The 17151-nt window shown below is 34.1% G+C and overlaps 1 protein-coding gene and 1 pseudogene across 1 annotated transcript; both read right to left on the reverse strand.

Annotated features, from left to right (window-relative positions):
* Positions 1-2081: 2081 nt before the first annotated feature.
* On the reverse strand, positions 2082-6106 carry LOC112088858 (annotated as a pseudogene).
* A 726-nt stretch (positions 6107-6832) lies between these two features.
* LOC18009904 lies at positions 6833-11206 on the reverse strand. Its single transcript, XM_024159193.1, has 11 exons — positions 11185-11206; positions 11003-11099; positions 10771-10895; positions 10599-10683; positions 10387-10516; positions 10114-10307; positions 9898-10021; positions 9598-9802; positions 7321-7410; positions 7157-7246; positions 6833-7068 (listed from the first exon to the last, which is right to left on the reverse strand). The coding sequence occupies exons 1-11, from the start codon at positions 11204-11206 to the stop codon at positions 6833-6835; spliced, it is 1398 nt and encodes a 465-aa protein (XP_024014961.1).
* Between the last annotated feature and the right edge of the window lie 5945 nt (positions 11207-17151).

Genomic DNA, 17151 nt, shown 5'->3' on the forward strand with positions numbered 1-17151 from the left:
ATAAACTGACCATGTTCTATAATAAAATACAACACAATTCAATGCAATTTTATAATAAATGAATGAAAAAACATAAGTCTTTTTATTTGTCTTCTCAGCGAGTGGAAGCTCAGCGAAAATAAAGGTAAAAAAGTAACAAATTTAGAGAAAGTTTGTTATTCCAGTCGGAGTTTGTACTACAAACCCACTAATTTCTTTCCAATTTCCTTCATTCATTTCTCGACGAAAGAACGATTCAACGAAATTATTTTTCGTTGCATGTATTTTGAAACCCTGAGACATTTTCCGTTAAAAATTAAAAGTAAATTATATGATAAAATAAAATAAAAAATTTGCACAGATGTTGTTAATAAAACCTCTTCGTTGACAAAGATGAACTCCAAACGCGGTCTACCATTGTTGTCAAACTCTGTCAATTTCTTATAAACTAAAACACGTAGTCCAGTGTTTCTCCATGGGTGTAAGTGACTAACTAAGTTGTAGTAAACCATTTTGAATAAAAAATTGATCGTTTCTGGGTTTTCAAAATTATGGGATTGGTTTTTATTGCCTGGATAGTCGCCAAGGGAGTAAAATCAGAAAACAGAATATATATCTCACCTGTTCGGAAGTAATACTTTGGAAAATTCACTAAATTTAAATATTTTGTATAGATTTTAAGGCAATACCTTTTAATTAGTACACTTAATTGAATTAAAAATTTAATTTAGTTTCTATTAATTTAATGTGGTTGGTATCTTTCGTATCTATTGAATATATATAATAAAAATAAAATTGTTTTGACAGAAATCATAAAATCCGGTTTGGTAAATATTGATTGCTATATCGCTAGTTAGAAGACCAAATGTCATGTAGGTTCAATAATTGATTGTCTCTAGTTTTTTATGCAACTTGCATATGTTTATATATGACACATTTTATTAGGGTATTTCAAAAATATACACTTCAAAAATACTTGTTAGACATTACAATTTTTATTTCATAAATGTGCAAGTGGTTTATGATTACCGTTTCTAGTTTATATGTTATATAATAACCGTTTCACACTTAGCAATATAAAATTATCTTAAATGACGAAGATTTATTTAGTCTATTGGTTATTTTAAATTGAAATATAAAATGTATTATTCTTTAGAGTAATGATTACCATGAAAAAAAGAAATTGCCTAGTATCTCACATATCTATGTAGTATCAGTTATAGAATATGTCTATAAGTTTGTTTATTAATTATTAAATACAAAAAACAGAATAAGTTGTTATAGTTTAAAACAACAAAATTATTCACATATAAATTAAACATTTCTACATAATCAAAGAATATCAATCTATAAAAAAAAGTTAAAAGTTAAATAGCCGACATTATGACAGTTTATTGAAGATAATAACAATGACTGGTTATCATCATCCAATAAATTTATTATATGGTTTCGTTGCATGCAACTCCAATCACTTACCGAGATGATAATCATTAGTATTGAGAAGTTTAAAAGCTTAGCATGCAACTTATTAAAACATGTTCTATATACGGTAAGGTAAAGTAATATAATTTAACATAAATTATAATTATTAACACCTGTTATATATACGTCACCGTGAACTACCAGTTTGATATATATAAAGGTAAACATTGGTCGTTATATACTCAATCGAAAAAATACAAACATACAAAGTTGCAAATAGAAATGGTCATTATACCAAAATAGAATCTTCTATCTAGTTTCTATCATAAATGAGCTATATCAAAAATTACACTTCGACATAAAAACCCAAAAAAATTAACCAAATGACACTGTATTTCAAAAAATAAATAATACTTCAATTGGTTCAATATATATTGTTCAATTGAAAAATATAACAACGTCAAACGATAAACAACACAAAGCCGAATCACATAATAACCATAGAAATACAGTGACGCATTCACCCCTACATAAAACATAAAAACAAAAACTTTTACATGATGAATGCATTATATTATTAACGGAACGAATACGAAAATAAAAAACATACCTTTTTAATCATCACGATCATTTCCTAAATTTCGGAATACTTATTTGAATACAACATTCATTGTTTGCCCTTATGGATTGCCATCTCTATTTACTATCAGTATTTTCAAGCCTTTCTTCGATGTTACCCGAGATATTGCAACATATAGCTGTCCATGAGAAAACACAGGACGAGGTAAATACAAACCTACTTCTGATAACGACTGTCCCTGAATTTTGTTGATGGTTATAGCGAATGCAACTGCCAACGGTAACTGTCTACATCTTAATTTAAAAGGCAATCTTGCATCAGATGGAGTGATCAGCAATCGTGGAATAATAACTTTGTCTCGAGCTTTATCTGCGGTAATAATTCTTGCTTCTATCATGAAATCCGCCATTTGTGTAATCTGAAGTCTCGTTTCATTCATCAATCCCGCTTTAGGGTCAATATTCCTAAGCAGCATCACAGGACACCCTATTTTCAATGTAATACAATGATTGGGGAGTCCAGCAACTTTTATACTGTTTAAAAATTCATGAGTAAAAGCGGGATTTTGCAATGCTCCGGAGTCAGCAGGATCTATAGTATCAGAACTCAGATATACTTTTGACTCAGCTGTGTTAATTAGTTCAAAATATTGATATAAGTAAGAATAAAAGTCCAAAAACAAACCAATAAACACAATCATATAAGATGAACATATTGTACTTACCAGTCATCTTCGAAAATATATGTTCATTTATATTGTTCACATCTTCATTGGTTGGACAAAGTATTGCTCTTTCTTGCCAAAATTTGGCCTCTTTTTCCTCCTGAAACGATGTTTTTTATCCGTAAATCATGTACGTCCGTTATAAGGAACTCCTCAGGAATATCAATCATTGCTTCACCGTCTTTTGGCTCAGCAATTTTACCTTCGCCAACATCTAAAATCCATTCAGAAAATTCCTTTAATTCATTTGCTTGCTCAACACTCAAGTCACTTGCCAGTAACCTCATATTTTTTGTTAGCTTCATAACTTTGCAATAATCCCAAATATAGGATGCATTCAATGCAGCATTAGCAACATTTCCCCTTGAAGCACCATGCATGACCGGTAGAATCTGCCTGAAATCTCCACCAAATACAACAACTTTCCCACCGAAAACACCTCCTTCGTCATTTTGCATGATGTCAGATAAATTTTTATCTTATGATTCAAAGCAGTATTTACTCATCATAGGTGCTTCATCCCCTATAATAAGAGATGCTTCTTCTATCAAATTCGCAACTTCTGAACCACGTTTCATCGAACATGTAGTATATTTATCTGGGTTAATAGGTATACCAAACCGCAAATGAGCTGTCCGACCTCCTTGTAACAACAAAGATGCGATTCCACTTGATGCAACGTTTAGCACAATATCACCCTTACATCTTATTGCAGCAGACAAAAGAGACCAAAGAAAAGTTTTGCCAGTACCTCCAAATCCATATACAAAAAAAACACCTCTTTTTTTGTTCTCAACTGCTTCAATAATCTCATTATAAATCTTCTTTTGCTCAGTTGTAAGCTTCACAATGTCTCTATCATGCATTTCTTTTAATTTCTGTCTATCATAATTTTTTCATCAATTATTAAGACATTATCGTTGTTAAGCCCATCTTTTGGAGGCTTAGGCATTGATGTATATTGTGAAATTTCAAGATCTTCTCAATCTCCAAAAGGGCAAACTTTTTCTTATCAGCATCATCCAATATAAGACCTGCAAAACGTGTAAATTATATGTATAATGAGTTTACTAATCAGTAACAAATTAAACAATGCATTAGGGTTTAACACAATACCGTTAACGATGCAATAAAATAAATAAGAAAACGATAAGGAATTTATCAAACCTAGCCGATTACAATGCTGTCGCCGCATGTATTCAATATCTTCTAACAAAACTTCCCAGGTTTGTTCCCAAACATATTCAGGTCGAGACAAACTACCTGATACAAGCATTATAACAAATAGTTGTCTTAAAAATGACTCTGTAGCAGTAAACTCATTCTAATATATCAGTAATATACTCCTGGTCATCTTCTAACAACCCTCTAGCATAACATGCTTCCTTGAAAGAAGGGTATACCACATCATTGTAGGATTTGATGTCATCAAAAGATTCTGGACCCCTGACAACATTAAGAAGAATCCTCAAATAATAAGCTTCTTCTAGTTTACGTGGAACATAAGTAATTCTTCCAATAGCAAAACTTTTTTTCCTTGGTTTAAACATCCGAAGTGATTTATCCCACGTATAGTAAACAAGGATTTCTCCATACGTGAGTGTTTTACATTTACCACCTTTTTTGTTCAACTCAAACCAAGCCGTCATCTTTGTGTTCTTTACAACTTCCTTATGGATAATCGTTTCTACCATCTCATCGCCCTTGAAATATACCAACTGTTTGCCTGGTAAGTGAAAGGAAAGGTGTTCAACGGGGTTGTACGATTGTGGATTGGATTTTTTAAGATTCACCATGCAGATTCACACGCAGATACATATCTGTATAATAAAATAGTATGTTAGAAGTAAACAACTAACAATTTTCAATTAAATATATAGTTTTTATTCTGACAGTAGTTCAAATATAAATGTTTACAACGAACCTGCAGTCGAAGAAGTCTTTAATCTCATTTTTCTTCTTTGCTTGACATTCATGTGTGAAATCATAATGACTGTTATCTCCTCCATCAGCTTTCACATTCTATGCTTGCGAAGGCTCAATCACAAACGTAACACGGACAAGCCCTTTATTTATATACTTAAATAAGTATTTAATGAAAGAAGCTTGGTTGCACCACTCAACATTGATATGAGCTCGATAACGAAGAGACAACTTCTTGTTATAGAGTATCACAAATTTATTATCACATTTGTATCCATTTTTGTCAATGTAATCGTTGAGCTGTGATCTCCTCCTATACAAAGGAAAACTTTCTTTATTAATAGATGTCGTCTCAACATGCTGTTTAGGATACATTTTTGTACAACTCCCTTGCGACATGCATGGTGATCTTGGATTAATATCACCGCATGGACCATGAAACATCATTTCTGAAACAATTCCATAAAGCTCCGACTCTTCATATCGGTCGGGTATCTCAGATATAACATTGGCGATTTTTTCAGGAGGAATTTTTGAAGTCGGATCTAAAAACAATAGAATATGTGCATGCGGTAGACCCCTCTTCTGAAACTCTATGGTGTACATGGCTGAAATTACGAAAATATATATCAATGAATAAACTGTATAATATTGATATTACAAATTTCAAAATTAAAGAATGTCAAAGTTACTAACCAAAAACAACTTTTCCTAAACCGAGTCTGTTATCAGCAAAATCCATCATCATAGAATCTAGCTTCATTTTGAACACCCGACAAATTATATCTGGTCTATCATCAAAACTGAATTTCCGCTCGTTCACATACCTTGTGATTTCTGGCCACTTTGGATTACATGTAAAGGTGATGAAAAGATCAGGGTATCCAAAATGTTTACATACAGACATTGCATCCAAGTAGCATTGAGTCATATATCAAGGTCCACCAGTGAATGAAGGAGGCAAATACGTTTTTCTACCTTGATCACGCAAATTCTTTTTACCTTTATTTGATGCATCTTCTATTGAATCAAAATTTTCAGATCTGAGTGATGTCTGGTTTTTGTCAAGATAGCGAACACGATTTGCCTCTATCATAGTAAAAATATCAACCAGAAACTGCTGGAATAACCTCTTAGCCCGCAGCAAAGTGTGGCATTCATTCTTTCGCTCCTGTATACGAAATGCAAAAAACTGTCTCATACTAATATATTCTTGTTTCCGTTTCTTCTTTCCAGTCTTTGCAAAACATTTTTCAATGCGAATATGGAAACCGTCTTCACCATACAAAAATATCAAAGGATACTGTAGAGAAACCGTCTTCACTAATCTTTATCAGCTTGCCGCATTGTTTCTGCAATATTATATCACGCTTACACATATCCTCATTCAGATCAACAGGGATCAACGCAGCCACTTCAGACGCAGTAGGCAAATTAAATATCCTTGAGTCTTTCTGGCGATCATTTATAAGTCTCATATGAAGCTCCTCGTTGGGATCTATTTTCAATCTGTCTCTAGCAGCTCAAAAATTCTTCACGTAAGGGTTCACCTTATCTAACATCTTAATCAGCCTATCAATTAATTCGTTCCTGAATTGTTTACGTTTAGACACCTTCATATGATTTTTACTTTTACTGCAAGAAAAATATATCTCTTATTAAAATAAAGTAATAATAAATATGAATTCAATCATTACTTTTACCTCATAATGGTCAAACGATTTTGTACTTTCTTCATCGGTGTCAACAATAAATAACTGATAAAACTTCACAACATCACCAGGTTTAGGGAGCATACTTCCCATCAGATGATAATTCTCTCCGTTAAGTTGGAACATTGATGGTCCACGCCCCTTTTTGATAGACCTATCTACTTTACCTCCAATAGAAGTCATTGAAAATAGCATATTGTAGGCTCTAACATTCTCGTGAAAATGTTTGCTTAGATCATTGGCAGATGTAAAAAGATGCATTAATTCCTCTGGAGAATCTCGAAGGTATGGTAGCTTTACTTGACATTGCGAACAACACAAAGAAAATATAGGATTGTTTGCTCTTCTTCTTTTGTTTAAACGTTCACCATACCAGAAAATTTCACCAGAATAATTACACTCATATGAAGGATAGCCATCATCTTTATATTCTGAATATAAAAGTAGTCCGACGTTATAATAAATTCATATGTGAATTACATAACATAAGATTTAGCGTTGGAAATAAATACCTTTATATTCGCAGAAAAGATTATTATTACTAGAGACTCCTACAGAAAATGATTTCTGCAACATAGTAGCTAAACTCTTGACATCATAAACATAGTCTTCAGGTTCCTCATTGTCAGATGAAATTTCTTCGCCAGCTTCATCCATAATATAGTTTTCCTCATCGGACGAACCATCAAGACTGCTACAGTCAAACCGTTGTTCATAATCATACTCATCTATAAAATATATAATTGTTATTAGTTAAAAAGGTATAAGTGTATATAATTGCACATTAAGTCAATACAGCATGAAGGTAAATATTACCTTCTGAATCCCAGTATTTGTTTGGAAAGACGACATCATTATACATATCTTTGGTATCATCAACACCAAGACTACTATAATCAACATGTCCTGACAGACGAATGTAAAACAATACGAAATGCAAGTGAACGATATTTTCTGGGCACAAAATTAGTTGCAATTACCTTCACGATGTTGATGGTCGAAAATATTCTCGTTGTAGTTCTGACCAATCTCATGTTTACATCTATAATCTTCATACGGAGATATAGAATCTGCATTCCGTATACAAGATGAATCTGCATTTTCTGAGAAAACAAACTTGGTTGCCTTGTTACTTGACCCACAATTATTTAACTTCGTCGATGTCAACTGGGATAGCTCGGCTATATAAATAAAAAAGAAGATTACGAAAACCAATACTTATCAAGGTACTTTATATATAAAGGACCATAATACGCCAAACATATATAACTCACATGAAGATAGTGATTCTGGTTGTTTCCGCTTTCTCTTTTCTAATGTGAAAGAATTCTCTTTCCCAGTATAATTTGTTTGAGTATGTAGAGCTGAATTATTGAAAGAATAATGTTGCATACTAAAGTTTAATGATTTATAACCATTGTGTTAACAATAATAATATACGATTTAAAGAAAATAGTTTCTAAACATCAATTTAAGAAGACTTACAGTTTTCCAGTCCATCACATAAGGTAGGAGAAAATTGATTATGCATTCTAGTTAGGGATTCATTATTAGTTCTGTCTACCAAAATTTGTGGAAATAGAGAATGAACTTTGATCTTGTTTTCAAAATGATTATCCACTATATCTGATTTCTGAGTAAACGAATTGGTAGATGATGACCCTGAATTATTAACTTGGCTGCTCCAACCAGACAACAAAGCCTTCTGTTTATTCTTCCGATCAACATGTTTAATCCTAGGCATAATTTAACCTCTCATAAAAGCTCCTCGTTAAGATCAAAATATAGCAAAAAACGATGGGATTAGGGAGGGAAGATAGACTAAGAATAAAACGAAAGAGTTTAGGTTAAATTTACGGCCGCAAATCCTACAAGTAACAATATCTATTAATCAATTATGATATGTAAAGATCTTTTTTTCAAAATATAAATTGATAAATGAACATAACCAATCTAAATATATTTATATGAAATTATCATTCACATATATGAATAATAAACCATAAATGAATAATATACCATAAATCGAATTATGTACATAACAATTATGGTTATTTGCCATAGATATGAAACATCTTAAAAACATTGCCATTACAATTTCACGCTGTATATTTGCAAAATATTATAATTTATTAATTGCATACTGTAAATCGTTAAGACAGTATATAATTAGGTAATTCACATATTCACTCAATATGATTATATATTATATATGCAATCGAATTTTCCACTATATAAAATATCATTTTTTGTTACAATCTATTCCACGAACATCTACATAAAAAAGAAATTGAGATTTAAATTATTAATTTACTTAGGTATAAATTAGAAAATGTAAATAAACTACTTCTTTCTGATGTGATCCTTGACAGATGTACAAAAAATATTTAATAGAGAAATAAATTTTTTCTTGGATGTAAATATATTTTTTTGTACGTGTGTCTGAGGACCACATAAGAGGAATAGTTGTAGAGAGAATTTATTTGAGTGAAGAAAATTCCCTTATACTTTTATTTATAGTCGTAAAAGTAAGGTGACTACTCACGTTTCATCTGTGTGTTTCATATTCCCCAAAGTCTGCTCTAATTAAAACATATTAAGATACAGTTGACTCAATATTCATAAATTCCCATAGAATAACATTTACAAATAAATGAATATATCTTCTATAAATATTGGAAAATATCTTGAAAAATAAAAAAAAATAATGTATGTACTCTGAAGTAAGTGTATGATTTATCTACAGTTTCTTAATCATACATATAATATAATAATTACTCAAATATGTCACTGCAAAACGTTAGGCAATATTAATTTCGGCCCAATAAAATTAACACGATACACACGTAATTTGTAAAATAACGTAAATGTAGTAATGGTTAAATTAAAAGAATAAATTATTAAAGTTCAAGAACAATGCATGAGTATCATCCGAACAAATCTCAACAAAAAGTTGAACAACAATAGCGAAATAACATGAGAAGTTATGAATTCAAATAACCATATTTTTTTCGTATATCACGACCATAACTTTTCCAGATCCATGTGCACGAGCGAGTCCCTTGTCAAATTTCCATCTCATAAGAAGGCTCTTGCCTCAGCGTGTTTATCAGCGACACCTACAAGGTTTACATATAAATATAAACATAAAAGGCCAAATAACGTGTATTAATATATACAATTTATTATATGCAAGCAAACTAATAAATTTATTATATGCAAGCAAACTAATAAATTTCAAAATTATACCTTATTACCTGGCAATAGCAAACTCTGATCACCCATATCTTCAGATTCATTCACCTCATCAACGGATAAAACATCATTTCCTTTCCAAACCTTCCCGACTTTGTATGTATTACTACCACCATATAGATTTTCTTTCTCAACACAAATCAGAAACTGAAAAGTCTTCCCAATCAAGTTTTGCAGTGCATCAGGAAGGACATCCGATTCTTGTATCTAAGTATATAACGTACATGAAATTTTAAACAAACAAAGTCTTTATTCATATAGGGTTATAATTGTATCATAGATTAAGATTTACAAATTAATACCTCATCGAAGTTCCCCTTGAGAATTTCATCAACTTTCTGATTTAAAATATCCTGCGCATTTCTATCATAAAGAAAACACTTGATCTTGCTGGTATCGTCCATAACGCAAAGATGAAGTTTGTACCTAGCAATATATAAAGATTGTATTAAAATACTCGAATGCACGGTTAGATAAATAATTAAGACAAATACTAAAAAAATAGTAAAAAATTTTACCTCGCACTCACAAATAACACTTTTGCATCACATGTTTCACATGAATAAAGGGTTTTATTCTTCTTGGTCATTTTTTGATCTTCCTTCTTTGGAATTTTGTACACTTTTTTACCATACCTAGTGCAAACCAAATAAAACCACGACCAGTCTGTGTCAACCGCGTAGATGGTGAACATGATCTTACATTTCCCAACCTGAAGTCACAAAAATACAAATGTCAAAATTATATAATCTATGACGTTTTCCGTAGCAAAGTTTTAAAATGACATATACCTCAAGAGAATCTTGTAATTCTGAAATAGTGACCATTGGAAACTGATCGAAATGAATCTCACCACCATAAGAAACCCATTGTTGAGGTTTGCTACTCAAGAAGGTAATACGTCCGCAATTCTCAGGTAAACTTATAATAGGTAATAGTATTAGTTGTATTAGTAATCGTAATGATAAGAGATATATATATATAATATACATAGACAAATTACCTATTCTTGAAGACAATGGCATCGGGATCATTCAAATGGATCAGAACCTTCGTTGTTTGACAACTACTTGTTATTCGACGATCACCTACAATATTTAACAAACAAAACAAAACAAAAACATTGGTGTTGTATGAAAAAAACAAATTTATGAATAAACAAAATTAATATGTACCTTTGAAAACGTTAATTTTCCCAAAACAGATCACAAGAATGACACTTCTTTCACCCGAACTCCGACAAGCCGACCAGACTTCTTCACCAAACTTTCCCCAAAGTGTGCATGGTAAACGTTCATCACTGTAAGACATATTACATAAAACAGATGAAAGAAACAATAAAAAAAATAAAGTGTCTGCATTTATATATATATATATATATATATATATATATATATATATATTCACTTAGCATTTCGTAGAGCGAACTCGAGTTTGGTGGTGTCCTTATTCATAACAGATATTGTTTGCAACTCATAAACACTTTCAACTTGTCCAATAACACCTATTTAGGAAAATAACGGCAGGTAATTATTGAAAGTAATATGAATGAACAAATTAAATAAAATATTACGGATAAACTTACCAACCGAAAAACTCGTATTGGTACATCGTCCAATATTGTAACAAACTCTGAGAAATCAAAAAACAAACTGTCTGACCGATTAGAACTTTTGCTGACAACTGTAGAGGATATGAATGACATCTTAAATTGATGTCTGGTGGTCCGGTAGTGTCCTGAAGCCTGATTCAATGAAAAGTTCTCTATGAACTTCCATTCACCGACAACCATCATCCGTTCAAAGCGATGCAGCAAGTTTTTCTTGACAGTTGCGTGGATTTGGGTACCCTGGGTGATCAAGAAGTTAAAACATTGAACAGAACAATCAAAATATTAAAAAAAAGTAATGTCGATTAATAATAAATTTGTACCATTTCATCGGCAAGGATGATTTCCAAAGACTCGCCACTCTTGGTTTGGTATTGTTTCCATGTATGAAGCACCTTCACTTGAACCTTTCACCCAGTCCTATAAGGCTTAACGTCAGCTAAAGGGGTTCGCTTCGTTGTGGAAGCCATAAGAACAATGAAAAACCAAAAAAAAAAACAGAGAGGAAAATGAAACTTCATGAAGAGTGTTTTGGAAGAAGGGGTTGTATATTTATAATAAAAAAATATAGGGTTTATTGATAAGCCGTTAAATGTTCATAAATTGGCAGCCAAGAATATTCGTGAAATTTAAATTTTTAAAATAGATATGCCAAATATCAAATAGTGTTGTTTTTGTAAAGTAGTTGTAATTGTCTATATACACGGAGATGCGATATAAACGGGATAAATCCGAAATATCCTATGGTAGAAGTTCAAAGATGAGCACATATGTATATTATTTCGAAATTAAAGGAATACGATAAGGAACATACATTTATGAGAATATATTGTGTTCAATAAATATGGGAACTAAACCCAAATGAGATATGTGATAGTGGTTAGAATTGTCTACACTATTATAGTGCGTATTGTTGTAATTGGTAACAATAATTATTGATATAATTAATAATAGATATCATAACAGAATTTGAAGTATATCTAATTCGCATACGTAATATTGCAAGTCTATTCAAATGAGTTCAAAAGTTATTGCGAATTTTAGTTTATCCGTAATAATATAATATTTTGTTTAAATTACGTTTTTATTGAAGAATTGAAATAAATAATGAATTTCCTAAAATAAGAAACGGGTCAAATTAAAGGATCTGCGTCCTTTTAAACGGGTCAAAATAAAGGACGCGGATCCTCTTTGATTTCAGTTTTTTTTTTGTTCGTGGAATACATTTTTTACAATGGTATTTCATGTAATATAACACGTAATACCGAGGTCAATTTCCTAAATGTACTTCTCCTTTAATATTATAAGATAAACAGAAACACATTATTATTTGGGTAATTAAGTTAATAACCAATTTTCACGGTAAACTATCATAGGGTAGAGAGAGCTTCTATATAAATAGACATTCTATACAAAATATATGTTGTTATGCAACATAGAAGATGATTCAAAACGGCTCAATTAGATTACACAACTACAACAAAAAAAATATTCTAGACACATGATGTGTCTACTGCATGAGGGAACAAGTTTTACCCTTAATAAAAACAAATGAAAGCCGCAAGTGCACAGCTAATCAATTGTAGTACTTAGGGATCAAATCCACAGAGATTTGTGTGTCTGGTATTCTTCTACGGTTTCTAACTTTATGTCTAGACTAGATCGGTTTTAGAGATTGGTTGGTTGTCACGGATTGAAATCAAACTAAAGAAAGCTAATAAATCTATCCTAAAGAGCAAGTAGAAAATCAAATAAAAGGCAAATGAAGCGAGCAGAATATTGAACTAAAGCAAATAAAACGCAGATCTAAATGAGCAAGTAAAAATCGATTGGTTTGTAAACTATGGCTAAAAACGCTGAGCTATTGGAAACTCTACAGGGATCATAATCGGTTTCAACACTAGAGATTATAGATTGGGATTGACGGATATCGAAATATAGGGTTCTAGAGCTAGAGTACGGCGGTATGACTACGTCACTGTCGTGATCATAACCAACTGTTTCTCGCAATCCTGACCAGTAGGTTTCCACTCTGGCCCAGGAAGGGAGAGAACGCAAGAGCTGCACAGGACTCGTCAGTACTCACGATTTCGCCCCAGGTAGGTTTCCACTCCTACGGAAAAATCGCCTGTTTCATTTTAGGTCGGATACTTAATGAAAACTTTTGCAACACTAACTATCTAGATCAGATACGAGGTGATCAATCAAGCATACATGCAATAAGAACAAGAATAAACAGAGAACAATGTTAAAATCTTAGATCTATAAATCTAGATGTCTTAATCGATTATGAGAGCCTTTTTTGGGAACCCTAAGCCCAACTCGGGATCTACTCAGACATGGCTGAGGTCGACATCATCATTAGTTTTAATAAAAGCAATCGGGAGTAACGTGGCAGCGGGAAATAGAGGCTCGGCCGCGGTCGTGCAGCTCGTGACCGCGGTGGATGGGTCGGTGGCCGCGGTCGGGAGGCTTGCTGGCCATCTTCGAGTGTCTCTGGGGCAAATGGGATATCTTGAGATCCAACCGTTGGAATGTATCCAAACTCAGTGCATTTGAAAGCTGGTTGATTCTTCTATAAGTTCTCCAATTTTGAGGGTGATCAGACGGTGAGAAGATTTTCGTATCTCCATGAGAGTTCTGACGGTCTGCATTTATCCAAAAGAGTCTTTTTGTTCTAATTTGTGCCTCTTTATCCCAAATTACATGAAAAGGCTTTTAAAATCTAAAAACATAGAAATCCTTTGAAAACCCTTGAAAATAGAGTAAAAACACCTGTAAAAGACATTAAAGTGATCCATAAAAATGGTCAAAATCTGGTGTTATCAACGTCTCCAGACTTAATCTTTTGTTTGTCCTCAAACAAAACAAAGGCCAAATCTCGGTGAGAGGTTTGAAAACGCAGGAACTAACAAAATCTCAGAGACCAAACTTCTAGACCAACTTCAATCATTATGCATCAATCGGGAATAGTCTAGAAAATTCTCACTAGAAATACGGGCATAACTAGTCCGTTAATCCGTCATGCGGAAATCTATTGCACTAAGATCTAACTTCCAGTCAACTAGCTCTTAACATTCATTAAAAATTCTGGTGGTTCTCATCAAAGAAAGTATAAGCAAGGCAATCTAGGCTAGGTATCAAAGAAAGTACTCTAGCTACCACCTAGTCTAGTGCTAACCACAAATGAGCTATCATGCGTAGTGTAGAAGCGTGCAAGTCTAAATCATCACAGTTTTATGTCAAACATTCCTGAAAAATACTTAAGGTTGAATAGGTTACATATTAAAATTTAGAAAGTACTTGAAAATTTTAAAACAAAGCAAGAAAATGATTAGTACGGATAGACATCCTCCCCAAGACTTAAGTTACACTGTCCCCAGTGTGAACAAGTTGGTGAGAAGATGGTGAATAAAAGCGAAAATGAAATAAGATAAAAGAAAAGAAAATGATGATAGAACCGTGATGGCTGTCAAATGACAATGAAGTGCTGATCAATCACTCTTCCTCCGATGTGTCTGCTTCCAAATGGTGTTGCTCCTGTAGGAATGTGACGACGCGCTCAAAGCGTCGTCCTTGTCTCTCAACTGTGCGCTCCATATCAGAATGTGTGTGTGATGATGTCGATGATGAAGTATGACCCGTGGAAACAGATGGGTGAAAGTGAGCATGTGCTGCAGCTGCGTCGCGCTTCACCTTGGCTACTATGTATTGCCCGATAGTGAATAGTAGACGAGGTACAGAGGGTAAAAACTCATCAGGTCCCGGATTCCATCGTCGACGTCCTCCGTTACACAATCTTGGGACTGAAGCTGAAGGTAAACAGACTCGGTGCTCTTCAGTGCTCTTCGGTGCCAGTGCAATACTTGTAACTGAACCTGTCTGGATCGAAAATGGTACGAGAGATAGTGTGATCGCGAGAGAGATAAAGTAGGTCATACCAGACGTCGGGAAGTGGATCATCAGATTAGAAATTGAATCCCACAGCCTGTAGTATTGCTATAATAGCGCTTTCATAAGCAGTAGTAGCATCCTCACTACCATGTAAATAATGCTTCACCTTCACCATGTTCTGTGCTATGATCCAGGCAAAGCAGGCAAGTCGGGGGTCGTCCATAAATGGTATCTGAAGTGTAATGAGCTTGGTATTCAGAACACATCCCATGTTGGCTCTAGAGAAAATCGTGTGAGCTAAGAGTTTGTGCACAACTCTCACAGCAGGATGAGTAAGAAGGGCTGACTAGGATCTCCCGCTATCATAGATGCCATGACCCATCTCTCTCCATAAGTCAAAATCAGGTTCTTCTTCGAGGTGAATATCATCAGTGTATGGAAGCTTAAGAGCTTCACAAATTGCAGAAATGGTGAGTGAGTAGGTCTGTCCGCGGATAGATAACGACAGAATGCCGTCAGATGCTTTGGGGCTCCTCCTATTCATGTGGTGGAGGGTGACGATTGCTAAGAACTCGCGGACTAGCTCGGCATAAGTTGGAAGTTTCAGCTCCATGTAGGGTCTCAGCCTAAGTGCATCGATGTGCGAGATTACATCTTCTCTAATCCCAAGCATCTCGAGTGTATGATAATCAATGCAGGGTGTTGGTTTGATGTTCAGCTTCTTGAAACGCCTTGCATAGTCCACTCTCGGGTTGATCTCTTTCCCAATATATCGAATCTGTGGTGGCTCGGGAATCGCATGTGTTTCTCTTGAGTGTTGGAGCAGCCTCATCACTCGAGTTCTTCTTGGCTTGGCTCAGCATGTAATCTACAAGAGTACTATCATTGGGTATTTCCTCAGAGCTTCTTTGGGACTTGGTTTGTTCCATTTTCTTTGCTGGAAAGAGAGATTTGATGATAGATTCGGAATCAGCTTTGAAAAAGAGTGAAGTTTGGGCAAGGAATTTCTTAAAAAGCTTAAGAATTGAAAAAGGTAATCTATCTCCTAAATCTCCAAGTCTTTTGGAAGAGAAGAGAAAAAGGAGTTTTGATCCAAAAAGTGCGTTTTCTTTCTTTAACAAGCATTTTTGTGGCAAAAACGGAAAATTTTCGGGAATTCAAAGGCTTACGGGAACTTACTTTTCTTGTCTTGTACGCAACAGGGAATTTAAAACTTACGGAAAATCTTAATGGGCTTTTCCGAAAATGTTCCAAGAATCGTCGGGAATCACCGGGAACATCTGAAAAGCGACGAAAATCTGAGGTTCCGTCTCAACGACCAATTGCCGCAGTCAGGAGACGCGCGACCGCGGTGAACATAACATCGGCCGCGGTCACATTCACGGTGCCGCGATCGATGGTGCATTGGCTGCGGGTCGGTTGGTCGTGACCGCGGCCCATTTTCCTGCGGCCTTCGTCCAACTTCCAGGTTTCTGCTGGACCGAGCAGCTAAAAACCTCAACTTCTATTTCGGTTTTTCAAATTTTCTGATTTTTTGTGTATTTTTTTTTATGAGAGTACCTGAAACAAAAAAACAAAAACATAAATTGTAAAACCCTTCTTCTCCTTGAGGCGCCAGCTTCTTTCCTTTACTCTTCTTCCTGACTTTAACGTTGTTTAAAACCCTTTTTGTGTTCTCGATCAGCTCCTGGATTTGGTCCTCACTAGTCTCTGTTGCATCTGGCGGAATGATGATCTTGATCTTTGCAAAAGCTCTCGGGTTTTCCTTTTCCTTCTCTTTTTGCCGTTTTTCTTTACTTGGAAAAACGTCTAGAACAGTCGGATAAAACTTCCTGCAATCTACATTGAGGAAGACAGCATGCCGGTTTACGTGATCGATTACTGCTCCTACATTAGCTAGAAATGGTCTACCCAATATGAGTGGTCTCTCCTTGTCTTGATCCATTTCTAGAACTTGGAAGTCTGCTGGAACAATCTTGTCGCGCTCTAGAACTTGTAGATCCCGAATTGCCCCTTCTGTATCAAAAAAGATGACTCACCAACAGATAACCAC

Source organism: Eutrema salsugineum, unplaced genomic scaffold, assembly GCF_000478725.1.
Source record: "Eutrema salsugineum unplaced genomic scaffold, Eutsalg1_0 scaffold_8, whole genome shotgun sequence".
Taxonomy (NCBI): Eukaryota; Viridiplantae; Streptophyta; class Magnoliopsida; order Brassicales; family Brassicaceae; genus Eutrema; species Eutrema salsugineum.